At 42.2% G+C, this 27,980-nt stretch overlaps 1 protein-coding gene across 2 annotated transcripts in view; it reads right to left on the bottom strand.

Moving 5' to 3' along the window:
- Positions 1–389: 389 nt before the first annotated feature.
- IFT81 (intraflagellar transport 81) overlaps positions 390–27,980 on the bottom strand; it is a 37,394-nt gene continuing 9,803 nt past the window's right edge. For both annotated transcript variants that reach the window (XM_039724822.1, XM_039724823.1), the window contains exons 8-18: positions 23,263–23,426; positions 21,000–21,095; positions 19,081–19,227; positions 11,468–11,617; positions 9,961–10,089; positions 8,768–8,857; positions 7,757–7,843; positions 6,406–6,477; positions 6,232–6,317; positions 2,655–2,700; positions 390–1,758 (exon numbers count right to left, since the gene is read on the bottom strand). In XM_039724822.1, coding sequence (XP_039580756.1) covers positions 1,576–1,758; positions 2,655–2,700; positions 6,232–6,317; positions 6,406–6,477; positions 7,757–7,843; positions 8,768–8,857; positions 9,961–10,089; positions 11,468–11,617; positions 19,081–19,227; positions 21,000–21,095; positions 23,263–23,426 — 1,250 coding nt within the window. In that variant the 3' untranslated portion in view covers positions 390–1,575. The remainder of the gene's footprint in view (positions 1,759–2,654; positions 2,701–6,231; positions 6,318–6,405; positions 6,478–7,756; positions 7,844–8,767; positions 8,858–9,960; positions 10,090–11,467; positions 11,618–19,080; positions 19,228–20,999; positions 21,096–23,262; positions 23,427–27,980) is intronic.

The raw sequence follows: 27,980 nt of genomic DNA, 5'->3' as shown, positions 1-27,980 counted from the left end.
TGGCCTTTCCTGAGCTTCCCCCTGCCAGAGATTCCTTCCCTGCCTCAGGGAATCCTGCAGCACTCAGCTCCTGGAGGCAGGGGGTGGTGGCACAGCTCCACCTGTGCCTTCCTTGCACCCTGTGCCAGGGGCACCCTGCTCTTCTCCCTGGCCTGGCAGAGTGGGGTCAGTGTGCAGCTGTTGGGAAAGCTATCTCCAGCTATTTGGCAGCGTGGGAGGGCTGGCATGAGGATGTCCTGGGATCTGTGGATCTGAGACCCACTGTGAGCCCTTTGGAAGCTTCTCAAATAAATGTCATTAAAGAACCCATTTTTCCTGTGGCCCAGCCACCAAAAATTTCCTTCTTTCACCTAAAAAATGTAAAAAATAAGAATACCATACAGTCAAAATGTAGTTTTGCCAGCTTTTATTTTAGTCCTGTTAACAAATATATTTAATGCAAAGGCAAACCAGGAACTCTATAATTACCATATTCTCTGGATATAGAAACCAGCAGAATATCTCATAGTTAGGTATCAAAGAAAGCAAAATTCATTTTTTTATATCCTGAAAAAAGACACTCTACTTCAGGCAGGAAAAACTATAAAAAACCCCACCAATCTATCTAGGAATGCAGTAAGCCAAAGGAGAAGAGCAGGAGTTCTGGTCCCACAGAATTATCTCTGTGCTGCTCATCTGGAATGGTGACAGGGACACTCTCAGCCCTCACTGCATCCCTGTGCCCCAGGCTCAGCCCTGGGCACCTCTGAGGACAGGGACAGCTGCCTGAGGCTCCCAGCTCAGGGCTGCACTCCAGGCCAGATGCAAGAACCCCTGGGCCATATCTACATCCATGGATAACCTCCAGCCCCGGGATGACCCTCTCTGTGTGTGTAATCCCTTTGGAATTGCACTGTGCAGACAAAACAGCTCAAAACTCCTCCCTGGGGAAAGCTTCAGCTGAGCTCCCTTTGCATTTTCACTCTCAGAAAATATACAGGGGGTAAATGTGCAAGGAAAAAGCTTCTGTTAAAAACAACAATAACAGAAAAGATAATGGAAAAAGCTCAGCATCCAAGTGATTGTTCTCCAGGCAATCAGCTGAGCTCAACCGTGCAAGGAAAGAATGGCCAGGAGTGCTGGGGCTGGGCCAAGAGCTCTGCTGCCACCCTGGCTGGGTAAGGACAATGGGGACAACAGGGCCAAGCCAGGAGGGCCACAATTATACAGCATCAAGACTCTCAGGCCTTGCAAAAATGTAACCTTATCGATAGAGAATGAGAGGCAGAGCAATTACAGGAGTTTGCTGTGACCCTGCAGAAGGATTTGGTTCCCTTTGATCTCCCTACAGATTCGTGCCATTCCTGGCCTCATAAAACATGGATTTAAGAGCAGGTTCACCCCAGTGCAGCCCTCCCAACAGCTTCCAACCATGGCACACTGGCACTGAGACACTGGAGCAAAGATTCCAGAGGGGTTCTTTGCTCCCTCTGTTTATGCACCAAAACCAAACCATGTACAAAAATTGTAGCATTGATGAAAGCAACAGTATTTAACCAGAGTCCTCCACTTCATGTGGGCATCAGGAGGAAGAATTCATAACACAAGCCTATCTTTACCTCCTTCCTGAATGATCTGACCAATGGCTGCTTGATTTTGTTGTTTCAGAAAACATTCTCTCTTACATTCCATTAATTTCTCAAAGTCCTGCCACATTTGCATTTGCTTCATATTCGGCCCGTGACTTTCCCGTACAACTTTCTGTTTCTCTCGTAGTTTCTGTTAAACATACAGAAATATCAGATTTCTGCAACAGCTCTACACCACAAAAGTTGCTCACATAAGCAGCTTGGAATCAGAGATTTTTATATGCTATGGAAATATTGTTTTGTTCACTCTGATAACACTCCCTGCAAGTGCTAAAGGCATTAACACCTGGGACTTAGATCTTTGTATGGATTGACAACTATTTCCATGGTTTTTAACTGTTTAGTCTTATCTATTTGAGAACTTATGCTAAAAATCTGACATCATTTCCATGCAGAGCTCTTGCAGTATCAAGGTACAACCTGCAATGGATTCATAGCATGATACTCTAACACAAAATCAATGTTTTACAATTAAACCCCCTCCTGATTATTAAGAGAGGCAGCTCAGACCTGTAAAAATCACTCAGACTGACTAAGAAAAGGAAAGTAATAAAACTTGTTTGGTGTGACTTGCTAAGCCCAGCCTTGTCCCTGCTGATCTGAGCTTCAGACAAGATTAAAACTGGACAACTGCCTTTGTCTGACACCACTGATCCCCTGGCCTTTAGCAGCAGTGATAAGGGTGACAGGCTCAGAATTTATTGTCTTCAACAGGTTGCTTTATATACAACAGAAAATCTGAGCTGGCACAGTTCGTTGTGCCCCTGTTTCAGGGTCTTATCCAAATGGTTTTCAGGGAATGTGCTGTCACATTTGCCTATCCCTTACAGCAGCTCATGCTATGCCCTGCAGGAAATCAAGCCCTGAGGAGGGAGCAGGATCCTTTTCCAGGGTATTAATTACCAATGCCAGCAGTGATGGAATTTTCTTTGTAGGCTGCACAATGCTTTTTATAAAAGACTGACCACAGCCCCACAAAAATACAAACTGTACAATGGCTGTAGAAGGTAAAAGCCTCATTCTTACCTTCCCAAGGTTTTCTTGCTCAAGGATTATTCGTGTATATTGTTCTCTAAAGGAAACATAAAATTATTTTATCATATTTTGGTTCTATGTAACAGGACAGAACAATGATGCAAACATGGAAAATGATGGAAGTATTGGGAGGTTCATAAATGAGACAGAAGAGGAAACACTAAGAAACCTTTTTGTCATTGGACAAAATGAATCCTTGATATGAAGGATCAGATCTCCCTGTCTCAGCTGTGCAGCTGGGAAAAGTGATCCTGGCTAAGGTCTCTTACATTTTTGAAGCAGGCACGATCACTGCTCCTTCCAGCTTGGGGGCAACAGTGAGGCTATGCAGATGAGATCCTGATCCTTCTTGTAATTAATTTATCCTGGTGCCATCCCAAGGGGAGCCACAGCCTCACTCGTACAAGTGTCAGAATTTACAGACCCACAGCCCTTAACTGCTGTGAATGCAGGGGTGGAAGGAGTGGGAGAACCCAGGGATGAGGGGGAATGACATTTCAGCCTGACAAGGCCAGTGAGTGCAGTGGCAGTGCTCAAATAACTGTAATTAAATAACCCATTTTTCTCTCCCAGAAAACAGCCCTCACATTTTGGGCCCAGGTACAGGCTGAGAATGTCAATGCTGACTTTCAGCATGGAAGGCCCTGGCTGGCCACCTCTGCCTGTACCAGGTGGCCTCATCACTCTGCCATACCCAAAGCTGACACAAGACCCCTGGCAGTAAAATATGCACACCACAACAGCACTGTGCACAGACAGCACAGGGACTTACCCTTAGCTTTTCTGAAATGTGACAATAGAAAAAAAACTGTGCACTGAGCCACTTGGAAAAAAATCAATTCTATTTTGTGTGTAATTATTACATTTTTCTGGTGTGAGAATCAGCTGATGGAATTCCAAATAACCCAGCTCATTTAAAGAGCTTTCCAAAGTGCTCAGGGTAGATGACCTCTGAGTACAGAAATCCTAATTTCCAGAAAGAAATGTCCCCCTTCATGATGCCAGAGCCTGAAGGTTTCCTGGAGTGTGAGAGCAGCTGGGTGGACCCAAAACTCTGTGTTCCCTTACTCCTTCCCTTTCTCCCAAGTACTGCAGGACTTTGACTGGAGCACTGGGGCCTGGGGCCAGCTGGTCCTGCCTCCACAGGAATGGAGCTGAGCACTTTAGGATCTCTTGCTCTTGGACAATCCCAGCCAGAGCAGATCAGAGCTGTGCTGAGGCTGCTCCAGGTGCTGTGCTGTCCCACTGATCCCAGAAATCCTCACCCAGCTGGAGGTGAGGCTGAAGCTGCTTCTTTGCCCTGGCACACAGCACATGTTCTCACACATTTGGCCTCCAGAACACCCTCTTTTTTTAAAAGTAGAGTTTTCAAAGTAATCATCAGAAGATTTTATGTCTTTCCTAGTAAGTTTTTCTTTACTATTTATAATGATGACTGGAAAGAATGTAACTTAATAACTTTGTTAAAACCCTACAACTTTTTATTTTTAGAAAAGAAAATTAACTTTTCACATTCCTAACAAGTGACTCCACGGAACAGAGAGTTTATATTCAATAAAGAGGGTCTGAATTAAGACATTTTTTGTTCAATACGTTGTTAGGAAAGTGCCATTCTATTTATGGTTCATTTTTACTCCGTTTACATTCCAGCCCTTGCTGAAAAATACATTCAGGTTCTAAAGGGATGTCTAGAGAAAAATGTCATTGTCTCATTTTATATTTTGCTAAGATCTCTCAACTGAACTTTGCTGTAACTCACTGAAATGAGACAGCTCTGTGACCTCTTGGCAAGGTCAGGACTGTGGCTGGTCCCTGAGGGAGGATAATTTCCACAGTGGGGAAGTGAAATGGGGACAGCACAGAGGGCTACCAGCCTGCTCACATTCCCTGCCCATACCTGGGATTGCATGGCTGGGCTCGTGCTCCATCCCAGCACTGGGCTCTGACAGCTGCTCCTGTGATTCCCACATCCTGGATCTTCAGTTCCCAAGGATTTGAGTAGGAGTGAACCAACCTGAGCCCCACTCCCTGCTCTCTGACCCTGCTGCCTCAGCTCCTCACTTCATGAATATTCACTTCATCACCAAGGTTTTATCTGTTCAGCCTTCTGCTTTATTGTGCTGTTTCATCTTTCCTTCATTAAATAAATGTGTATTTCCTACAGCCTTTCATTATTTTGTGAGATGGAGCAAGAGCCCTCTCAGCCTCCATCACTTCTCTCTCCTCTTCCTTCTCTTGTCCCTCCCCAGCGTTTGTAGTTTTGATTCTTTGCTCACTCTTACTTTCCTACACTCTCTCCTACACAGTGTTTGAACACTGCCACGCCTCACATCCTTGCAGAAGGTCTCTGGGATGGGTGTTACTCTGGTCCTTCCCTTCCTGGTGATCTCTGCCTCCCATTCTAGGCCAAGGAGATGCAGCTCCACTGCTACCAGTGCAAGGGGCTTCAGGAAAGGTCTGATGGATCCTCCTGAGACAATCCCTGGGGTTTCTCACTGTCTGACACATTTCCCTATCAATGGCCATAAAACTGAGCAAACATGAATTTTAGAACTGTTTTGATAAATGTGTTCATCGCTGGGAAATACTGTGGTGGGAAAGCAAAGACCACCTTGTAAAACTACTGACACCAACTGGACTATTTTACTGACAACAAGGATCTAAGATTTACTTTTCTGGAAAACAGAATTTCTATTTCATGCAATATTCTGAAACTTTGAAATGCTAATTATGAAGACTAAGCCCTGGGTATTTTGACACTTTTACCAACTGGAAATTATAATAGTTTTAGATTTTTCCTGATGCTTAATTTTGAAACAGTTTGTTGACTGTTGCCTGAATTTTGTTTCAGCTTTTACGTTGTATTAGAAGATTGAACATACACAAAATTTTCAACAGGATACTTTCACAAAAATATTTAGTTAAGTTACACTTAGTTAAGTGTAAAAAATCTCTATGACAGGGTAACATTTAGACTTCTTAGCACAGATAATGAATCCGAAATATCTCATTCTCAGAAAACATTTCCATCTTTGGCAGGAAAAATTTCTATTTAAAATAGAAAACTACACCAAAAATAATCAGCAGCTCAATTTATAGTATTTCCTGTTTCTCTTGCTGCCAGTCAAAGGCAAGGGGTCCTGAAAAGAGTCATGGGATGAAGGAAGTGGCTTTTTAGTGGAGTCAGTGAAACTGAGGGTAAGGGTGGAGGTTCATGGGATGGTGCAGAACCATCGTCAGAGTTTAAAGCCTGTCCTGGGCTGAGAATCTCCAGTGGGAGGGGCAGATCTCCTGGTATGTCTGACAGAAGCTGTACGTTCACAGCACTATAGGCTGGAATCCGAGATGCTTATTTTTAGATTATCATAGTGTTTCTAAATTTATCAGGTGAACTCCTCCGGCCCAAATGCCAATGAGAAAATTCCTGACTTCAGCCTCAGTTTGTGAATCTCTTTCAGGTGACCCTGAGGGGAGAGAATCCTGCCCAGGGGAGAGAGCCCTGCCCAGGGCAGAGAGCCCTGCCCAGGGGAGAGAGCCCTGCCCAGGGCAGAGAGCCCTGCCCGCTCACCGAACCGCCCTGCGCCGCTCCTGTGGGTCTGGGGACACGTAGGCCTTCATTTCCTCCCTGGCACGCTGCAGCTGGACCTCCAGGCTCTGTGAAGAAATACACCATTAAATACATTTATGGGTGTGTATATTATAATTGCCATTTCATTTCACAGTGAACAGTTGGTGCTCTCACCCTTTTCATGCAGTTAATGTAACGGTAGTTGCTCTCTTCCTGGGCACACTCCTCAAGAAGCCCTTTCACTTCCTGTGGGAAAAGAGCAAGATTCCAAAGCACATGGTGACTGAAAGCTCCCAGGAGATGCCCTATGTTGCCATATAAACAATGAGAGTTTATAATATTAGTAATAATAATAATAATAGTAATAATCCTGACCTGATAATTTCTCAAATGTTTATAACACTTGGGCTTCTCTCAAGTCTCTTCTAGAGTGAAAGGCAACTGAGTGGTTTTAGATTTGCAGTTTCAGTCACAGTCAGAGATGCAAAATGGCTGTTAACAGGTTTTTATTAATGCCTGACTTGTAACAGACACTTCAGCACTGCTGCCAAGTCTCCTGTTCCTCAGCACATCTGAAGTGCCAGGCACAGCTGTGAACAAGCATTTCCTGGAACACATCTGCAAAGTGCATGTTAGAAGCTACAGACATGTATGTTAATCACCAATCAATAATTATATGGAGGAGTCTGGAGATAGTGGGTTGCTCCCATCTCTAAATGGTCCATTCCCAAAAAACCTCATGATCCAATGGAATTCCTGCACACATTCCAGGCTGCACAGCATTTGCAATTCCAGAGCTCTGTCACTGTGTGATTTCCAGACCATCAGCTGGAAACTCAATTCTACAGTTCAGCTCATGTCCAGCTCAGTCAGTGGCTGTGATTGTCACCACGTGCTAGAAAATGACTGGGAGTTGTGTGCCAAGAAGAAAAGCCTTGATTGTTGTTGTAAAATAGTTCCTTTGGAAGGTCCATTTCATACCAGGTCCATCTGGTAAGAAGGAACTTTTAGAACAGGAAAATAACTGCCTGTATATCCACCCACACTTTAAACCCCCTATTTACCTTGCAGTATATTCTTCTGAGAGTGAGGCCTTGATAAACCAAGCCCAGTCAAAATTCACAGGAGTGATGGAGTGAGACAAAGCAGGAATTCAAGACAGTCCCATTTAATGAAGTCTCCTCACAAGCAGTTTCAGTCATTAATTATCCACTAAATTTGTTGCTAATGCAGTGAAACTGCTAACTACATATAAAGATTTGTCTTGATCAATTAATCTTTATTTTAACAGACTAACAGACACTGTCCAGGGCAGCAGCATTTCTGGCAGACTCACATCCTTGCTGTTCAGAGCTGCATGAAGCACTGTGGGTCCAGGACCTGTGTGACTGCAGCCACCCCCCAGAGCAGCTCCAGGCATCACCTGGGGGTCCCACTGACTGCATTTGTACTTTCCTCACCCTGAGGGAGGGCAGGGAGGCACTGCAGCCCAGCAGTGCCCGTGCAGGAGCCAGCCCCAGCTCACCTGCTCCAGCGCCGAGCGGTTCGTCTCCAGCCCGGCCGCACAACTGTCATACTGGATCTTCTTCTCATCACATTCCTGACTTAATTCCTTGGTGAAAAGGGCAAAAGGGCACATCAATGAAATCTTCCTTTGGCTGCCATGTGACACTGAGGCTCCTCACACGCCAGCCCCAGCTCCTGGAGTGTGACCCTGGCTGGCACATGGCTGTGGTTATGCAGGGAAGCCACCAACCCCCCACATCCTGGGGATCAGAGAGAAGGAAATTCCCTCTGCTCCCTCCCTGCCAGGGTAACAAGGCTGTGTTTGCAAGAAGAAAGAACAAACAATTATAAAAATAGGCATTAAGAAAGGATCACTATAAGTGTTCCCTAGGAAAAGCCAGATTTCAACCCCTTTGCTGGATTTCATCTGCTGACACTTTGAATGGAACCATTAAAAGTAGGTTTTCTGGAAATTTCACTGATAGATAAATGCATTAATTTATTTCATTCCATGGTAATGAGCCAACTTATGGCAGCTGTACACCCAAAAGCCTTTTTTTTCCCCAGCTCTCTATAAAATTTTGAGAACAAATGGACAAATTTGTCAGTGCCACAGACTGAAGCAGGAATTAGATCAATGTAGCCAACACTTGGATGAGAAGTTATCTGCAATCCACTCAGAAAGACAGTGTTGGTTGGGATCACCAGTGCTGGAATACAGAAATAGCTTTGCAACTAATCTGAAACTAACTTTGCTTTGGGTTTGAACTATGACTTTTCACATTTTTCCCTGATGTAGTAATTTTTTAAATTGCTATAAAGGACTGAATTCTGTGCCTGCACTGTCAGCTTTTACAAATCCCAACCTTTAGCAGGTTGCTTGCTGCAAATGCTGTTGACACATTCTGCTATTTCCAGCTTTCCCTCAGAGTTGATCATGTCCTTGTACAGCCCTTCAGAGATCTGAAAATTGGATTTATTTGTGGGTTGGACTGGGCTTACACAGAAAGAGAGGAGTGTTTCTACAAACCTGGCAGTTCTGACGCAGCTGCCTCAGCTCTTTGATGACAGGAGCAAGGCTTGCCTTCTTCTCTGCCACCATGGCATTCAGTTTCTTCACCTGAGAAAGGGACAAAATAATATTCATTAACTCTATAACCCTAATTGTACATTTATGTAATTAGGAATGTGACAAGAAAGGGAAGTAAATCAAAATACAGTGAGAAAAAATGTGTGATAAAACCTTAATTATAGAATTAAAGTTCAGGCCTGATTAAGAAAGGGGAAAAGCTCATCTGGCAGTGGGGTCATTCCCATAAATGAGGCAAATTCTGCTCCCATTGTTCCAGCTGAGGACATCCCACAGCAGTCCAGGGCACTGCCCTTGTGCCCACCAAAGAGCTGAAGGAGGAGGGGAGATGAAGGGGATGCACAGAGGGGGCTCAGAGAAAGGAAGAAATCCTTAAGAAAACAAATACACTTGCACAGGTTAAATAAAGCTTGAAAATGCTAAAACTGAGTCACTTTGATATATTTAGACTGAAAATTCCAATTGCATCCACCTTTCTGTTTGAGAGTAATTCTATTTTAGTTACACCATTGTATTTCAAAAGTGCCTTAATGAGTTAAAAAGATGCTATTTTGCTTTTCGCTCTCTTATAATATTTTTAAATTAGAAATTCAAGTTCTTTCTTGCTTCTATGGCTATGTGGGCAGGTAAATTAAAACATGACAGTTCTAAGGGCAATTGAAAATCAGGCTATAAAGAAAAAGACAAGCTATTTAGCTCTTTAAGCATATTAAGTATCTTTTCAACAAGCTTAACTCCAGTGATTTACCAACATTTTAGAAAAAAAAATCTCCATTACAGATTCAAACCATTTGTCTCTTTCAAATAATGTGTCAAATAAGAACAAATATGAAACCACTTCTGAAAAAAAAAGTAAAAATATCAAAGACAAGATTTGATATCCCTTAAGTTTCTGAAGGGGATAAAAGAAGGATTTATTTGTAGCATTTTAAAGAAAAGAAATTCACATTTTAGTAAACGTTGTCAAGATTATCTTTGCAGATGTATTTGTTAGAAATATTTTTATATATATATGTATAAACACAGATTAAAGGAAAATTATAAACCCAAACAAAAACATTAAATTGGGCTTTATATGCTGAAGAACCACATACTCAAACTGAGGAAATGCAATAGTTTAAGACAAAAATCACCATTTCAGACATGTTATCTAATGTCTGGCCTTTCACTTCATCCATTTCACTCTTCACTGCAGAGACTCTTTCCAGCTCCTCCTGGGTGTAGCTGTATCCAGAGATTCCTTTCTTCTCCTCGATTGCTTGCTGCAGACACAAACAATAAATGCTGGATATGAGTCCATCAACCAAGAAACAGCAAATTCCTTCGTGGAGCCAAATACTGTGAAGAAGTGAAAAGGGTAAGTACTGTTATTAATTTATTTTATTAATCAATTAATTATAATTAATCTAGCTTCCAGAAAAGTATATTTTATCTCGTGCATGAACAGCAGGACAATAAAAACCCTCTGTAAATACAATTTTTGGTCATCCAACACTCAGTGAAGTCAACAGAGAGTTTCCACAGAGCAAAGTGGGCTGGAGGTCAAGCTCCGAAGAAGTTCAATGTGTAAAATCTGTCTACTTAATCAGAAGATGCAGCAAGTTATTTTGTATTTTGGTAACAAGAATACAGGGATTGGAAGAAGATACCACAGAGTGTTCCTGCATTTGGGATGCTTACAGTTATCCAGAGCAGAAATCCTTCTGCTGCTGTTCTGGCTTAGGGAAGATTCTCCAGTTCTAAATTTAAACACATTTTCTTCTAAATATTGTGGGTGCTTGCCTGCTCTTCCTTTAAATACTATTCCTATATATTTTACAGCAGTAACTTGGATCTTATTTGCTGCTGGTCATTCTCTAAGCCCTCACTACATCTGTGGATACCAAAAAGTAATTTAAGCATCCAGCCTTGCCCTAAGCAGCATTTATACAGATTCACCATCCACTTTAAAAAGCAGGGTCAGGCCCCTCAGTCTAAAAACAAGCTGCAGACCAGTCCTGATGGACACAAAGTACAGCAGCCTCAGAGTCAACAGCTAAAAATCCCTTTTCTACCCCAAAGGCTCAGAGTTAACAGCCAAAAATCCCTTTTCTACCCCAAAGGCTCAGAGTTAACAGCCAAAAATCCCTTTTCTACCCCAAAGGCTCCTTCAGGGGAGCAGCAGGAGCTGGGGGTGATACACATTAGGATAGTGCCAGCAGCATCCCTGGGATGCTGGGGCTGCTCCCAGGGCAGGAGCAGCACAGGGTGATACCCAAGGTGATTAGGATAATGCCAGCAGCATCCCTGGGATGCTGGGGCTGTTCCCAAGGCAGGGGAGCAGCACAAGGTGATACCCAAGGTGATTAGAATAATGCCAGCAGTATCCCTGGGATGCTGAGGCTGTTCCCAGGGCAGGAGCAGCACAGGTTGATACACATTAGGATAATGCCAGCAGCATCCCTGGGATGCTCAGGCTGCTCCCAGGGAGCAGCACAGGGTGACACACATTAGGATAATGCCAGCAGCATCCCTGGGATGCTGGGGCTGCTCCCAGGGAGCAGCACAAGGTGATACACATTAGGATAATGCCAGCAGCATCCCTGGTGGGCTGGGGCTGCTCCCAGGGCAGGGAGGGCTGGCAGCAGGGGCTGAGGTTACCAGCTGCTGCAGGGTGGCCTCGTGGCGCTGCCGCAGGAGCTCCTCTGTCCTCTGCAGGATCCCGTACTCGGCCGTGATTTCTGCCACCTCCTGCCTCCTCTTCTTGTAAAACGTGTTCTTGCTCCGCAGCTTGCTCACGTACTGCTTGAACTGGGGGGAGAGAGCAGCAACAGGGCCTTACCACAGCAGAAAATGTCATTATCCTCTTTGTCCTGCACGTCCAAAGTGTGGTTAGAACAGAGGGCTGGAATTCAGGATTCCCAGGGTCTATTTATTTTCAGCTCTGTGTTCGTTCACTGAGGGAGATCAAGGAAAGAGATCCTCTGCTTTCTGTCCCAGCTCACTCCTTTGCAGGCCTGAGATCACTCCCTTCTGCTCACCACCATTTGACAGCTGGAAAAGTAACTACTCCTTGCAAAACGTTATGGGAGTCATGGATAATGAAAACTTAATGCAACAGTAATTTGCACTTGTAACAGAGCCCCAGCCCTGCAGACCAAAACATGGTAATAGCCAGCAGCAGAATTGGAAGGGAAGAGGACATGGGAAAAGATTTTTTTTTTTTGTTTTTCAAATGTTCTCAGTAGTTAAAACTTGTTGTTCTCTTTCCCTGACTCCAGCAGACCTGGATGATATTGCTGGCTAAGTTTTTAAACCCAGGAAAATAAAAGCAGGGTCCTTACACAGAAACAGAGAGTATCTATTTCACTCAAAATCTAAAGCAATGGAGAATTTATATTTTTATTAAAGATTGAGTAAAATAATAAAAATCCTTACAGTCCAACAGCCTTAGCTAATTCACACCTGGACCTGTGTGTGTTCAATTTGTAACACAAGCACCAGGGCCTGGAACAAACAGGTAAGATTTTTCTGTGCTTTAATGTTTTCCATCTGTTGTGCAGTCTCAGGTCTTATTCTTGGATTTTACATGAGAGCTACAAGGTAAATGCCAGTCACAGCTCAAAAAATGCATTCAGATCCAGAGATGCAAAGCAAATAAAAATGATGAGAGTAAATGATGTAAGAACAGGCTTCAGAATGCTCCTGGCTGAGGAGGCGTTGAGTGTGTGCAGGGAGCACAGACCAGGCAGCCCCAGGAGGAAAATTAATCCCACTCCCACTGATACAGCTTTGAAATTCAAACATAAAATAACTTAAATTTCAAATTTTACATTAATTTTTCTTTTTGTGAAATTATCCCTCTCCCTTCTACAGAATAAACCCAAACCCCCAGTGTGACCAAAGGCTAAGAACCCCCAGAGTAACTGTATGTTCTATAAAAAGTGTCCTGGGCAAACTGCCCACAATGAAATCAACCCTGTTCATCTGCCATCCTGTGCAATATCTAGGCCAAAGCTGCCTCTCTCTTGCTACGCTCCAGAACTATTTTTAAAGCCAAAAGCTATAAACGTTTTTGGTGAAAGAACAAACCCACAAATTACTCAATGTGCTCTATGCAGATTGGCCTCTGTGAGGCTTTGGGATAACATCCTACATCCTGCTACTACCCAGGACAAGGATACACAAGGTCACCTGAGCCCCTGTCACCCTCTCTGCTGCATTACTGCCACATTTAATACAGGAGCACCAAATTCATTCCTTTTCATAGCAAATTCAATCACATCCTCTTTGTTAATACAAAAGACTTTTTTTTTTCTTTAATTGCTTAGACAATACCAAGCTTTCTGTGATTTCCAAGTGATTACAAAGGTATAAATACAATCTCTCCAACCAGCTGAGGAAAATCTAAGGCAAGCACAGCCATCTGTCTTGATCCTTGGGACATTTCATTTGACCAGTGGAATATAATAAAGAATGAGGTAAAGGATTCAACTTAATATGTGGCCACACAGAGCTATCAAATCTGAACGATCTTCTGTCAGTGCATCCCAGGATGAAAAGCAAACTATTATTCTCTTCACTTTTAAGGTCTTGAAAATAGCTCGAGTGGGAGGTAGGGTTTTTGCATATTCAATATTCAAAGCATAATGTATTTCACAATGAAAGTCAAAGGATCTTGTTGATTAACGAACCAATTCCACCACTGTTCTATTATTAGTTGATTAACTTAGGACTATATAATACAAATTTCATCCCAAATGAACTACAAGTTGTTCACAGTGACAACTGAAATCTGTTCTTTTCAGGAGGTTCATGTCAGCACAACCTCTGGCTTTTTAAAGCAAACTATAACATTTCACACAGCTTTTATTGCAGCAAACAAGGTAAAGCAGATATAAACAACACTAGGAAAGTGATCATTTGTGTAGAAAATCAATCAATAATTTGGCAAAATGTTCAAAGGACCTGATTTACTCCAAGGGCAGCACAGATTAGCTCCTCAAAATCTTACTGACTGAAGGCTCCTTTAGATCCAGGGCCAAGTTCTGAGCTGGAGCTCTTACATTTGACTCTACTTAAATCAGCAGCTTGTAGGGGTCTTACAGCAGAATTTGGCTTCTTCAGCCTAAAAGCTGAGTCTTTCCACAGGCTTCCAAAAATGAAAAGAACGTATAAAATAGCAATGTTTTCATCTGTGTGAGCATTGCTTCTGAGGCTTTATCCACATAGAGATCTTACAGCAAAATTAGGCTTCTTCAGCCTAAAAGCTCAGAGTCATTCCAAAGGCTTCCAAAAATTAAAAGACCATATAAAATAGCAATGTTTTCATCTGTGTGAGCATTGCTTCTGAGGCTTTATCCACCTCATGTGTACATGAGAAATCAGTGCCACAAAACACTGCATTTTACTGAGGTGAAAGGTCCTTTCAATAATTGGAATAGTTGACAGAGAAATACCATTGCTGGGCCACATCACTTTCAAGTGAAGTAACCAAAGGAATCCAGTGCTGAGCAGCAGCATTTTCCCACAGACCAAGGCAGCTGCTCGCTGTGTCCAAGCTCCAGGCTCATCCTGGGCTTCCCATGGATCTGCCCATCCATGATGTTCCAGTCAAGGCCATGTCCAGCAGCTTTTCTTTCTCAAGCAACTGAACACCAGCAGTTATTTCAGCTTTGGGATGAAAGGACTGGATGGGAACCAAGTGCTGGCACCAAGGGAGCAGTGGGAGCAAACCAGCCTGGAGCCCGTGTCAGCCCAGCCAGAGCCCTGGAGACACAAAAAGCACCCAAGGGAAAGCCAGCAAAGATTCTGCCCTTTCACTTGCCTGTTTTTATGGGTGACTGTAACATAACAAGCATGGAATGTAGATTATGGAACACAGTGAATGAAAACAGGACTTTAATTTCTCATATAACACAGGCATGCACCATCCCTGGGCAGATTTCCTGGATCATGCTCCATTTTTATTGGAAGAAGCCAGCAATGCACCTACTTCATGCTGCTCCATTTATTAGAACCTGGAACAGGTTGATATCACTAGATTCAGTCTCTCCACACTTAATGCAGAAATTATCTTAACAATTCTAAATAAAAATCCAGTCAAGGATGTAGAAATGGCTTCTCCAGGGGCATCCAGAGCCTGGCAGGTTATCCCCCTGCAGGAAAGGACATCAGCCTGGTGACCTCTGTGGTCAGAACTGGGACCAGCTCCCCTTTGCAGCCTTGGCTGTTCACTACAAGCTCCTCACCTCACCTCCTTTAACCCCACATTTGCCCCAGGAGAAGTTTTCACAAGGCTTCTTATTCCAAGATTGTCATTAAAGGAGAAAATGGATAAAACTTGTTTTCTCCAAAGAACAAATCCCAGATAAATTGCTCACTTTGGAGTCAAATCTTTTAAAACAGTACTTTCTGGATTAATGCAGCAATTTCACTGTTATTATAATCAAAATATTCTTCATACAAAAATATTACAGAAAATAAAGTATTAATTGCAAAAAAGTGGGTTTTTATGAAACACATTACAAGGTTCCAAATAAAAAAAATACTTAAGAAAATTATTTGCATAAGCACAATAATTGCAGAAAACCTTAGCTGACTATATTTTCATTAAAAAGTGAGGAACAGATGTTTTAATTTCTAACTAGACTAATGACTAATTAATGGGATACAGATTGTCCAAAGTATTACAATTCAACTAGGAAAAGTTCCTGAACACGACAGGTTTTCCATATTTTTTTCCTAAGAGGCTCTAAATTCACGCTAGTACAGCCAGTTTTGGACAGAGTCAATAACTCAGACATAGAAGGATTACCTTCTAAAAGATAAGAGCAGAAGAACCTCAGTCTAATAAAATGAAAATATCCTACAGGCTGCACATGGCACAGCTCAGCCAGGAAAACTCTTCCTTAGCATTTTCCAGGAGTGCTTGCTTCAGGTCAGGCAAGAAGTATTAAAGCAGCCATTGCCTATACTTTGAATCAATCCAAATATTTATCATGAAAACCCTTTTTCAGTGCGCAGGGAAGATTCACAGGTCAGTGAGATCCAGGATTTATCCATGGCAGGGGGTGCTGAGGGAATGCTCAGCTCTGGGAGATTTCCTGAATCTCTGCATGTGTTTGGTTCAGGTGACAGGGAACTTCCACAGCAAAAACCTGGCAGATTCAGGTAGATCAACAGTTCTTGAGGAAAATGGCAATATCTTTGCTCTGACGCTGCTTTTTCTATCTGCAAATGGAAACATTTGTCTTGTTTTCCTAGGAGCAGTAGGCATGGATGAGCATTTATATGCAAAAAAGATGAAACTCCTGAAGTAAATGCATGTGCAAACCTCACCACCTGTGAACAAAGTGAGAGGAGCTCCCATGCCCTGTTCTCAAAACCAGACTATTCCCACTCCTGCAGCTCTGAGACAACTCTGAGTCCTTGGGAAACTCAGCATTCTTGGGGCCCTGTGCTGAGCTCTGGAAAGTACAATGGCTTGTGTAAAGGGCTAAAAATATCCCAGCTTTACCTAGAATCACTTGTAATTGAACCATCCAGCATTCCAAGTGTCAACATGTGATTCCCTGATTTTCAGGATCTGACAGCTGCAGTGAGGAGCTGCCAACTGTGCCCCCTGCTCACTGCACTTTGATTGAAGTACTTAAAAAGACTTCATAATCCCCAAAGACAATTTATTCCTACTTTTTTGTGTTTGATGTAAATGATTTGGTTATTCCCTGCTGTTTCTGCTGAGTTCTATCCAGGTGTACAACCTCTCAAAGCCAGTGGAATGCTTTTCATGACTGTGGAGAAAGCAAAACACCAGCACCTAAAAACCTAAGCCAGGCCTGACCTTTTGGTGAAGGAAGGGCTAAAACCACCTCAACTGGAGATGCAAATGCTGCTTTGGGAGCATGAGTTAGGAAGGTGCTGATTCTTCCATTGCCAAGTCCTGAGAGTGCCATGGGATGCAAGAGGACAGAGCAAAGTGAGACAAGGCAAAGATGAGAAATGCTGGGTATAGGAGAAAAACAATGCTTTGATTTAACTGTAGCACTTTGATAGGATTAAAAAAATCCATTGAAATTTAAGACAGCAAAGTTATTTGTTAAAACCCCTCTTTCTGCCTTTTTAAAAATGGAGGAACTAAATGTCAAACATGTCACTGGAAGAGGAAAGTGTAAGGAAGCTCTTGGCTGTCAGAGTGTGAAGTGAAGGCTGAATGGACAAACTCCTGTCCCCATGAACTGCAGCACTGACTCACCACCACATTAATCAACACTTCCTTTGCTTCTGCCTCAAAGCTGGAGCACTGAACCAGAAAACACAAATCCTGAAGCAGAACATGCCAGAAACAAACCTGCAGCAGGAGGCTGGCTGGGAGTGAGGAACCCAGACCCTCACTGGGAGGGAGAACCTGCTCATGCCACTTCTGCTTCATCACCTCTTCCCTGCCAGCCCTGGCTCCTCTCAGCCCTGGCTCCTCTCACCCCTCTGAGGCAGGACTGCCTCTGTGCCTTTGCCATGGACTTGGAGGAGATCAGAATCTACAGCACCAAGGCCCTGTGCAGCACTTCTGGCAGCAGACATTTACAAAGAATTAAACATCACTGTCTCCACCTTCCAGATGAGGAAAACATGACCTTTGAAACAGAAGTGACCAAAAACCATCAAGAATTCAAATCCTTTCCTAGTCTTTAGGCACAGGAAACACCCTTTTTACTGCTTTGCACTGGTGCCTGTGAGTGCCACTGCACTTCACCTAAGGAAGTAATAAACATGAACAGGACATGGATTTATAGATTGGCTTCCTTGCCAATACACATTTCCTTGCAGAAAGTATTTTACAAACCAGGAAATGCTTCTTATTAAAAGACAAACACTTCTGAGTTTAAGCCAGCCTTTTTTTCCAAATTGCTCATTTGTCCTTCTCTCTGCAAAATTAAGACTTGAAAATATTTTAAAAATCAAAAGCAGAACATATTTGAACAAAAGGAATGCAGGCCATGTCCAAAACAGATCTTGTCCTTTTTCTGTCTTGAGCCACTTCCTTGTGTCAGACAGTTAACTTGAGTTTTTCATTACTGAGCCTTTCACAAGGTTGTGAGGTTTCCTTCCTACCCAGTTCTCCTCAAATTTCCATGGATCAGTTTCTTGTCTCCTGAAGAATAGGCACAATTATTTCTTACCTTACAGTGCCTGTGCAGATAATGTAAAACATATGCTGCTGTCTTGGTAATACATTCTTGTTGATTAATTAAGCACTTCTTTCCATCACATGTCACAAAACACAAATTGTCAGCTTTCTGCTTTAATTCTTGCTTAAAAACTTGTCAAAGACTCCAGCAATGTGCCCACTGGAGCTGAAAACCTTGGAGTGGAGAGAAATCCAAGGCAGTGGTTCCTATTATTGTTACAGAGGGGAAGGGACAGTGTGTGATGGGAAGAGAAACCAACATCTTCATTTTCCACATCTCTGTGCCATTCCTCCCACCTGAACTCTTCATGCACACTTTCAGACTCCTTTAAAAGTAACTGGTTTTGTGGAGCAGCCACGTCCTATGGGATTAGGAAGGGAGTTCCTTTGAAAAAGGGCGTTCCCTGTATTTAGTAGTATGTAAAAGAAGCACAAAAACAAAGAACAGGCAAGCAAAGAGTGTGTGCTAAATGAAGGCAGTGCAAAGACAATACATGGGAGAATGATATTAACTCAGAGAATGATGCAGATAAAATTCTCTTTAGTTTAGTGACTCTGCCTCTAAGTTCCCTTAGCAGGATTCTTCCCAACTGGGAAAAAATTACTGGCTGAAGAAAAGTCCATTTATTTTGCTGGCAAACCAGTACCAAACTGCAGCTCCCTTATTCTTCACAAATTTCTGAAGCAGAAAAAGCTGCTTTGAGCAGTACAGCTGCAAACCTCTGTCTGCCTGGGCCACACTGTCTGTGCCAGCCAAAGTCAGAGTCACAGCTGAACCTCAGGAGGGTCTGGGAAATTTGGGTTTTAAGTAAAAACTTTTGTGGGTAATCAATACCACAGGACTAATTGCATCTCTGATAATCACTGGTATTATGCTTTGTAAGCATACAGACTTTTTACATTATTTACAATCATATTGACCTTTATGGTTAGCTGTTCACCATCACTGATGATATGTGATGATATTGCCATTATTTGGCTGGAATGTTAATCCAGCCCAACACTGAGTCCTTGCATACCTTGCAATGGATCAGGCACAATGGGAGTGAGAGAAATTAATCATTTGAAAATAGCTACAAATCCCTACCTCATCCTCAGTCATGGCTAGAGAGCCTCCCAGCTCGTGGGCCTGGCTGTTCTTCTGCTCCACCTGCTTCTCCAGGCTGGACATCTCCTCCTTGGCAGCCTGAAGCTCTTCTGCCTTGGCTTCTTTCTTCCGGGAAATTATAGAAGCCTGCAAGATCATTAATGTAAGAATTGCCTCGTTTAATCAGGAGAAAAATGATTTTCAGATAAAATGTATAAATTATATACAGCAGGTTAAACCACAACCTCAGTGAAGTTGGCTGCAGCATCCCAACTTTCTCCAGAATGGATGAGGTTTCCAGCACAGCCCTTCTGCCCAGACTCGAGCTGATGTATTTTACATTTTAGATTTACATTTCTTCACCTCATTTTTTCATTTTCATTGAGGAAAAAGGCAGGCATTTTAGCTGCTCCATTTCTTCTGCTTAGTCCCTCTTGGTGCATATGTAAGATACACCAACATGGCTTAACTGGAAAGTTATCCAAGATTTCACAAATGTCATAATACAGATTTTTATAACTCCAACCTACTCCAACCTACAGAAATATGTTACACTAAAGCAGAACCAAGCCACTAAATCTTGGCAAATAGCTAGAAGATGATGAATAAAGCAATAAAGTACAGAAATAGTGTTGATTACAATTCTTTTTCTTAGTCTAGAAGATAAAGCACTTAAAAATAATATTTTATACAAGACTGAATATTTAATAGCACCTGAGTTTTGACCAGAACAGATTTGGTTACATAAGTATACATTAGTTCAAGGATTAAAAAAAAAAGCATTTTTCTCTTGCCAAAGTATCCTGTTGAAAAATACTCCAAAATAACACAACACATTCATTTAGATGCAGGTACAGGAATTTGAGGCATGGCTGGTTTCTTCATGTGAAAGGGAAAACTTACAAAAAAATGAAGCCAAAACACAGCAGCTTTCTCACACTCAGCTGAGAGGACCAGCTTTCTCCCTAAATAAATCTCCAACAGAATTGTGCTGGGGTGGGAGCTCAGCTCTCTGCTGCACGAGGTGTCTGTGGTGACAACCAGGGGACAACAGAGCTGATTATTTTGTGAAACAGAACCCAGGCCCTGGCAGAAGAAAGCAAAGAGCTGCCCAGGCTCTGATCTCCCAGCAGCAACCTCAGCTCCTGAGGTGGAGCCTCCTTGGTCCCAGCACATTCCAGAGCAGGATTCTCTCTCAGGAAGAGCATCTCTTCCAAAACAAAACCAAGTTTCACTTTGCATTTGTGACTGAACTGCAGTGCTTATCTTATCCCCATTTCTTCCCTCCCACTGGTACATTTTACTTAAGCTTTTTGATTTTTCAAGCCATCACCATAAGCACCACACTGAAGATCTGCCATAAAATAGCAGTGGTGCAGGTAGCCTGGCAAAGGAATCACTCAGGTTCCTGTGGAAGCTCCAAGAATCTGAGAGTTCATAAATCCTTTTTAGAACTTGGGAACTTACTAAGACTGGACCAGACAGCCCATTTTATAGCAAGATTATTTTACAGCCTCAGGATGAGAAATCAAAGAATTCCTTCTTAAGAGGTGCTAAGGAGAAAAATGGCATTTGGTCATTCCTAAGGAAGGGGCAGAGCTGCAGCAGGCAGCCCCCATGCTGCCTTGTAAGAATCCATCCACAGCTGGAACTTTACCAGAATAGCTCCTCCAAAATGCCCCTTCCAGAACTGCTGTGCTGCAAGGACAGCAGTCAAAAGATTCACTGACAGGACTAAAAACAATGTTTGACTCAGCCCTACATCTGTTCACCAGCTCTTGATTTTCTTTCTGACCTCCATTGTTATGTATTTCTACTGATGATGCTAGATAAACCAAAGGAAAAAATCAGCATGTAAACCAATCAGAGACTGATTTTTTCTCCTGCTTCTGCTTAAAACACATTTTGTTCCTTCTTACCTGCTGGCGATACATGGAGAATTTGCTATCAGTTGGCTCATATGTGATGATCCTTTTCTCAATCAGCTGATTCATTTGTGCATTGACTTCCTCTATCTGCAAGACAGAGTGCAAAACTAAGGAAACAGAGCTTGGTGTCTTTGTCTTCTCCAAGAATTAAATGCTTTGCAGCCCAGATTTACAATCCAGCCAGTTCCTTTTTTTAAAACAGAGAAACAGACCCAAAAAGCTCTGTGAGTCATTAAGTATTGGCCAGGAAGAGGCTGTTTTTGGATTTCCAGTTCTGTGCCTTTATGATAAGGCAGAACCATGAAGTTGGCCCTGAAAATGAAGTAAACTGGTGCATGTGGAGAGAAAATGCAATGAGTTGGTACAGAAAAGAGAAATTGCCACATACTGAGTGAAAAATGTAATTTTATTGACATGAACTAAAATTCCCTTTCATCCAACCATTTAACAGAAGTTCAAAGGGAAGCAAATAAAGGTTAAGTGATAAAGATTTCATCAACAATTTGTAAAGTCACAGACCATCATACTCCAGGTCTGTGGTGCCTTCTCCTCCTGCCACAAGGTACACTTGGCTGTCCTTAGTCCCAAACTGCTGAGCTTCTGGAGCTCTCAGCCACCCCAGAGTGCAGATTCCAGCTTTCCAGTGCTCTGGGACTCCCCCAGCCATGGAATACACAGCCACAGCAACCTTCCTTTCCTTCTCTGCTGCTGCAGAGGGAGCAGTGTAAACGTGCTGCAGTCCCAGGGAGTCAGAGCAGAACACAGGGACAGTGCTGGGCAGCACCCTGGCACCCTGGGAGCAACATCCATGTGCCTGGAAAACTGAGAGTCTCAAATGAATTGCTCAATAGCACTAAAAATACTCCAACACCTGGAGAAAAAAAAACAAAACAACTCTCCTGTTCCTGTGAATTCTATTCTATTAGAACAGGCTTGGATTTGAAAATGGCATAAGAATTCCCTTGTGTGAATAAATTCCTGGGTTTATATTATAAAATGCATGGTGGAAACATGCTTGGTGCACTTCAGCTCCTTTTTAAGGCACTGAGATAATAAAAAGCCTACTTAAGAAAAAAAAAGCTGCCTAAGGCCATGCTGTGACTACAGCCAAGTGCATGACATGTTTTTATTATCTTTCAAGAAGAAGATACTTCCAAAATATAACAAATCAAAGGTTACATCATGGAGAAAGAGGGAAAAATTAAAGCTTTTTAAAGTATTGCAATAAACCAAACAACACTCTTGGAAAAGAAATGTACAATACAGAGTTTCAAGCATGCCTGAAAGACATAACTGCAGCCACAAATATTGTTTTGATTAGAGGAACTAATCTAGGAAAGCAGAGGCTGAATCACAGAGCTGGTTTATTATTTCAGCCCTAATCTGCCATTTATTAATGCTGTCATCCCTTAAGATGGATACTCTGTTTCCTCATTATCTCCATTTCATGGCAAAGCCTGAGTTGGAAATCCCAGGGGTATTAAACACCAGCTGGTAAGAAACTGCTCTTCTTCCCTCTAACACTGGTGTAAATCTTCATCATTATCATCAATAGAAATACTAATAATTAGCATTCCTCTAAATTCTTCTAGGACATTATATTTCATATTTAATTTTTTATTTAGGATTATGCAAATAGGAAAACTTCGTTGAGTTAATATATAAATGTACTTGTGTGGCAACAAGCCCCTCTGCACGTTCTGAATATATCTGACAAGTAAGGCTTTTTTAAGACTATTTGCTTTTAACTTATGAAAAAGCCTGGAAAAGTAAATCAAGTATTTAATACCTATATTTTCTTTGATCTTAAAAACGAAACCAAACAATGCAGGGCTCTTGCAAACACTGAGGAGTTCTGAGCCATTGCACATGGGTTAAGGCATCATCTTGTGACACATCCCTCAGGGAATGTCCTGGATGTGTTGGGATAAAACCCCTCGGTGGCAGGGAGAGCTCCAAACAAGTGAAATCTGAAGAGAAGGAAAATCAGCCCTTTAGTGCTGCATTGACACAACTTCCTCACTAGCACCTGAGGATATGGTTGGGGTTGGGGCTGGTTTATTTGTGTCTCTTTTGTGGGTATTTAACAACACCTTCCCAGAGTTTGCACTTAGGGATTGAGACACCTTTGGTTTCACAGCTGAAGGGATGCTGCTTTGGGAATGAAACATTTTCTCTGGGATAAGAACAGTGCAGGTCCAGGCAGCTCAGCCATGGCACAGAACACAAAAGCAGGGTGACCTTGGTCCCTCACCTCACTTTCCAGGGCAGTGAGATCAGCTTGAGTCATGGCTGGCTCTGCAACCACCTTTTGTAAGAAATACACTGAAGTCTTTTTACTTTCCATCTCTCTGGGTATTTTTTCATTTACCAGGTAGGAATTGAAATTTATCTCCTCTTCTAGTTTCTTCATTAAACCTTAAAAACAAATTAAATCAGTGAGTGTCTATAAAAGCAATGTAGCAGATAATTAAGTTTGATTTCCCCAACACATTAAAGTATTTAGCAGCTGATTACAATAACAACAGCATAACATTTGAGTCTTCAGTGCTCAGAGAAAAGGGGAGTTACTTGATTTAAATTTTTAATCTGGATCTTAAACAATATAAGAGGATTTATTATGCACTTCTATCTTGAACATGTAACTATCAGCTCCTTGAGAGATTCTTCTCATTAATAACAAGTAAACCCCTTCTCACAGGAAACTCCAGCTGAGTCACATACAGAATTCAACACACACTGCTGACATAAACAGCCATTGAACCTTTATCTGTAAAAAAATCTTAATTTGGCCTAGCTCATTGATAGATTTATTATGTCCTTGGATATTTATGCTTAAAATAAAACTTTTTTTTTTCTGTCTGGCATTTAAAAAGGCATTAAAATGGGCAAAATTTAATATGCCTGCTTTAAGGGTCCTTTGCATTGCTGGAACACAGATTGTCTCCCTGTAAAGATTTCTTCTTGAAAGAACAAACATTTAATCTCAGCACAGTTTATAGACTGAGAATGCAGAAAATAACAATCCAGTAGAAAAAAGCAACCCCATTTATAAGCTTTGCTGGACACCAGCCTGATGCACCTACACCTCACCAGGCTCAGGAGGACTTGGCTCTTTCTAGGCAGAGTAATTCAGGCTCCTTAACAGATCATTTATAAATAAACCCAAAATAAGAACAATTCACAGATAGAAAAATGCAACAGAATAAAAGGAAACATCTATTTAAATGACACTGCACAGTCTCCACTGACAAGAAGCAGTGCACTAATTCCTGAGACAACTGTGCCAAGGACTACAAGATTCAGAAGCTGCATGTCAGATGGAGTGGGAATGGGTATTCCAGAGTATTTTTCATGATCTAGGTGATCCAGGGTTCTTTTTCATTTTCAAACAACTTGATATGGTTGGGATTTTGGTTCTCTCCATATTAGGGAGAAGATGGAATTGTGATGAAATGCCAAGGAAAACAAGAAGTTCAAAATGTCCATCTCTTTCATTTACTGCACAGGCAGAGAGAAGTTGAGCACAGAGATACCAAAGTGCAGCTGATGCTGCTGGAACAGGGATTGGAAAGGATGTAGCTGAAAACAGCTTTTGGTTCTCAGGCTAAGAGGCCTGACTGCCAAAGGGAAAGGTCAGAACAAAGTGAAAGAGCCCAGGAAAAGGGGCCCCCGTTTTTCTGCTGCTATTTACCTCTAAATCAGTGTCCTGAGAGATCCTCCTGAGCCCTGCTCCCAGCCCACTCTGACAGCAGAGCTGCCAGAAGGGAAATAAGCCATCAGCTCTTGAGAAAACCTCCAGAACTGGGAGAAAAACCAGGCCCTGGGGAAAGCAGCACTGCCAAGGAAGTCAAGACAAACTACAAGTGAGTGGGAGTTCCTCTTTCCCAGCTTGTTGATTTCTGTGTTTATGGAAAGCAACACATCCAAGGACCTCTTCCCCTTGGTGGAGGGGCCATTTATCCAAACAAAGAGCCCCAGTCTGGTTCTGGAGTGGGAGAGTGGAGTTCCTCTGCCTGTGGAACAGCCATCGTGCACTTGGCACTGCAGCTGCACCTGGGAAACACCCTGGGGCCTCCTGGGGGAGATTTCCCACTTCTTTCCTCCAGAATAATTCCAGAAATTCCAGTCTTCCTCAGCCCATGACAGAGCTGGGCAGGAGGGAGCACCTTTTAGTGTCTCACTAGAAATCTCCCAGCTCTGCAAACGCAGCAAAGCTGCTTCCCACAGACCTGTGAGCTGAATTCTCACCTCAGGACTGACTGGAGCACCCCTCCCAGCCTGACACTTATAACCAAGATCTTTGGTGTGGAAATCAAGGTGATAGCAATTACACTCTTCTGATATGAAATATTGATATTTAATTAAATCAGTTTCTGGAGGTTTTTAGCAGTAAAGAAACCTGCATATGTAACCTCTACTTCATGTCTTGTGCTGCTCCAGTTTTCTGATAAAAATGTACATGCTTAAATGATTTGTTGTAGATATGACAAGAAACTTAGCAAAGAACCACAAGAGCTTTGATAAGAGCAGAGACCTTTTGCCTTCATAGGTATAACCTTGATCACAATCTGATTTATTTCTCAAATAACCTCGGAGCTGCTACCAAGCCCTGTTGCCCCCTGAGTGGTTCTGTGTTCTGCTGAGTCCTCATGGAGCAATAAAACAAGTTAAAACTTGATTTCTTGATGGGGAAAGACATGATGTCAACATCCCTCATGAGTAATTTCATTTCTTTCCTGAATACTGGATATATTTTTCCTCCTGTACAACTCAACACATGGAGAAGTAACTACCCAAGAGCTACTTTTGCTGCTTAACAGAACCTTAAAAACCAAAACACAGGACAGCTCCTGATTTGGGGTTTTTTTTCAGTGAAAAGCATTCTTTTGAAATTCCCAGGCTAGAGAGGAAAAAAGGCCAGCATACTTCAGATCTTTCCATTACACATATAAATTCTGTTTTTAATGTTTCAACATTGTGACTTATGGTTACAAAATCTACACACGTAAGCAGCACAGAAATCTGGCTCTGTGCCCTCAGGTTATTTTAGCAAGCTTCTGCCAACCACATATTTACATGTGGAGAGCTATTCAGAGCACTCCTCATGTTTTCCATTCAAATTTTTTTATTATTATTATTATAAAGAGAGGGATGGGAGAAAGAGTTTATTCGTGCTTGCTCAGTCATGTAGAAGAGAGGCAATTTTCTCTGCACAATTCTGTTAATGGAGCTAAATCTTGATTAACTTTGTGCTCAGAATCCCACTACAGGCTGCCAACTGGGCAGAACCAGAACCATGTGCAACAGGAATTCAGTTTTTAAAAGGGGGGGAAAGGAGAGGGACACTCATTTCATAGACTCTCTGCCAACAGCTGGTTTAATACCACATGGGAAGGCCATGACCAAACCTAGAACAGACTTCCAGCTTCAAATCCTTCCTTCCCTTTCTGCAGCCACAAGAGAGGGCTGAAATTATTTCCTCCACAGCTTCCAAGGACACCACTTCACCTTCCCTCTCTTGAACAGAGGCCTGGGACGTGCAAACACTGACAGATCATCATCCCTTCCACATATCCCTGAAAAACCAAAAGCTTCCTGAATTTGTGATTCTGAGATCTGCTTTTCATGTGTATAATTATCCTTAGAGCTCTTTGAAACCTCTCTGACCTCTCAGTGCTCTTCTTGAACGTTGAGCTGGCCTGGGGCTGCAGGGCTGGACGTGCCAGAGCCAAACCCAGAGGCAAAGAAACTCTCTTGTGGCATTTCTCCCAGCAATGAAAGCAGGGAAGGCTTTCACTGCACTCATCTGTGGCAGTGGGAGCTGAGCCCTCCCATTCCCACACCTGAGCCACAAATTCTTCCCAGACACGTCCTAGGAAAGAGCCCCACGTGCCATAAATACATTGCATATACATTATTCCTGGAGGAGCAGCCTGGAATTTGGCTAGTCCTTAAAATAAACACTGCTGGCACGAGCTTGGCTTCCCAAGTGATTGTGGTCACTTGGAATCAAGGGTCTCCTCATTATTCAGCTATTTCCTTATTTTTATTTCACCAGTGATCATTTTTGCTATTTTCTTTCAGGAATCTAGTGTAAATACCAAACAAAAAAAATGCCAAACATCCATTCCATTTCTTTAAACCTTCCACTAAACTCCTTTTAATCATTTTAACAGAGACCACACTGAATTTTTGCTGCCTTGTTTGTTCAAAATGGGGTAGAAGAGTTAATGACCTTAAAAAAATCAACTACAGCCACACCATCAATCTCACCAACCAGACTTGTATTCTCATCACAGATATCAAATTATCTTAAGAGTGCTTTACCACGACCTTGCATCGATTGACAGTGACTTTATAATGAATAAAATCATTTGAAGATTAAATAAAGTTCCAGCTAAGCCAGTCTCCTTTCCCAAATACTTCTATAACTTTAATTGTAATGTGGTCTGCAGTGTTGGAGGAGATCATTTAAACATTGAATTTTAGGAAAATATCATTGTGTGGAAGAGAAAAATATTAGTTTTTTATATCAAATGGAATATTTAAGTAATAGGTTCCTAAATTTCTGGTTTTCATCAAGAATGAAATAAAATAGGCATCTGCACAAAGCAATTCCTCTTTGACAAGTATCTTTGAAGTTCTCAGTGTTCTAAATCTATTTCTACATATTAACCTAATGAAGTTTATAAATTACACATTTTACTGTCCATCAACAGATCGTTTTAACATGTTCTTTTAATCAGTATTTTCAAGCTACTCATTCACTTCTTCCTGTATCTGCCAATAAAGTAACCAGTAATGTCCTGTAAAATGGACAGAGACCAAGAATTCAGTGATTAGATTTGTTTCTTCATGTTATCAATTTGTGTTTGTGCAGCAGAGCAAAATGGTGTCAGTCCTGCAGAGTAACTGTGAGCTGGGCTGTGCTTATTCAGACCAGAGCCCAGTGTTAATAAAAATACTCTT

This window comes from Passer montanus, unplaced genomic scaffold, assembly GCF_014805655.1.
Source record: "Passer montanus isolate IOZ18808 unplaced genomic scaffold, ASM1480565v1 scaffold53, whole genome shotgun sequence".
Classification (NCBI taxonomy): domain Eukaryota; kingdom Metazoa; phylum Chordata; class Aves; order Passeriformes; family Passeridae; genus Passer; species Passer montanus.
Note: the sequence above shows the minus strand (reverse complement) of the source record. Positions and strands in the feature narration are given on the sequence as shown.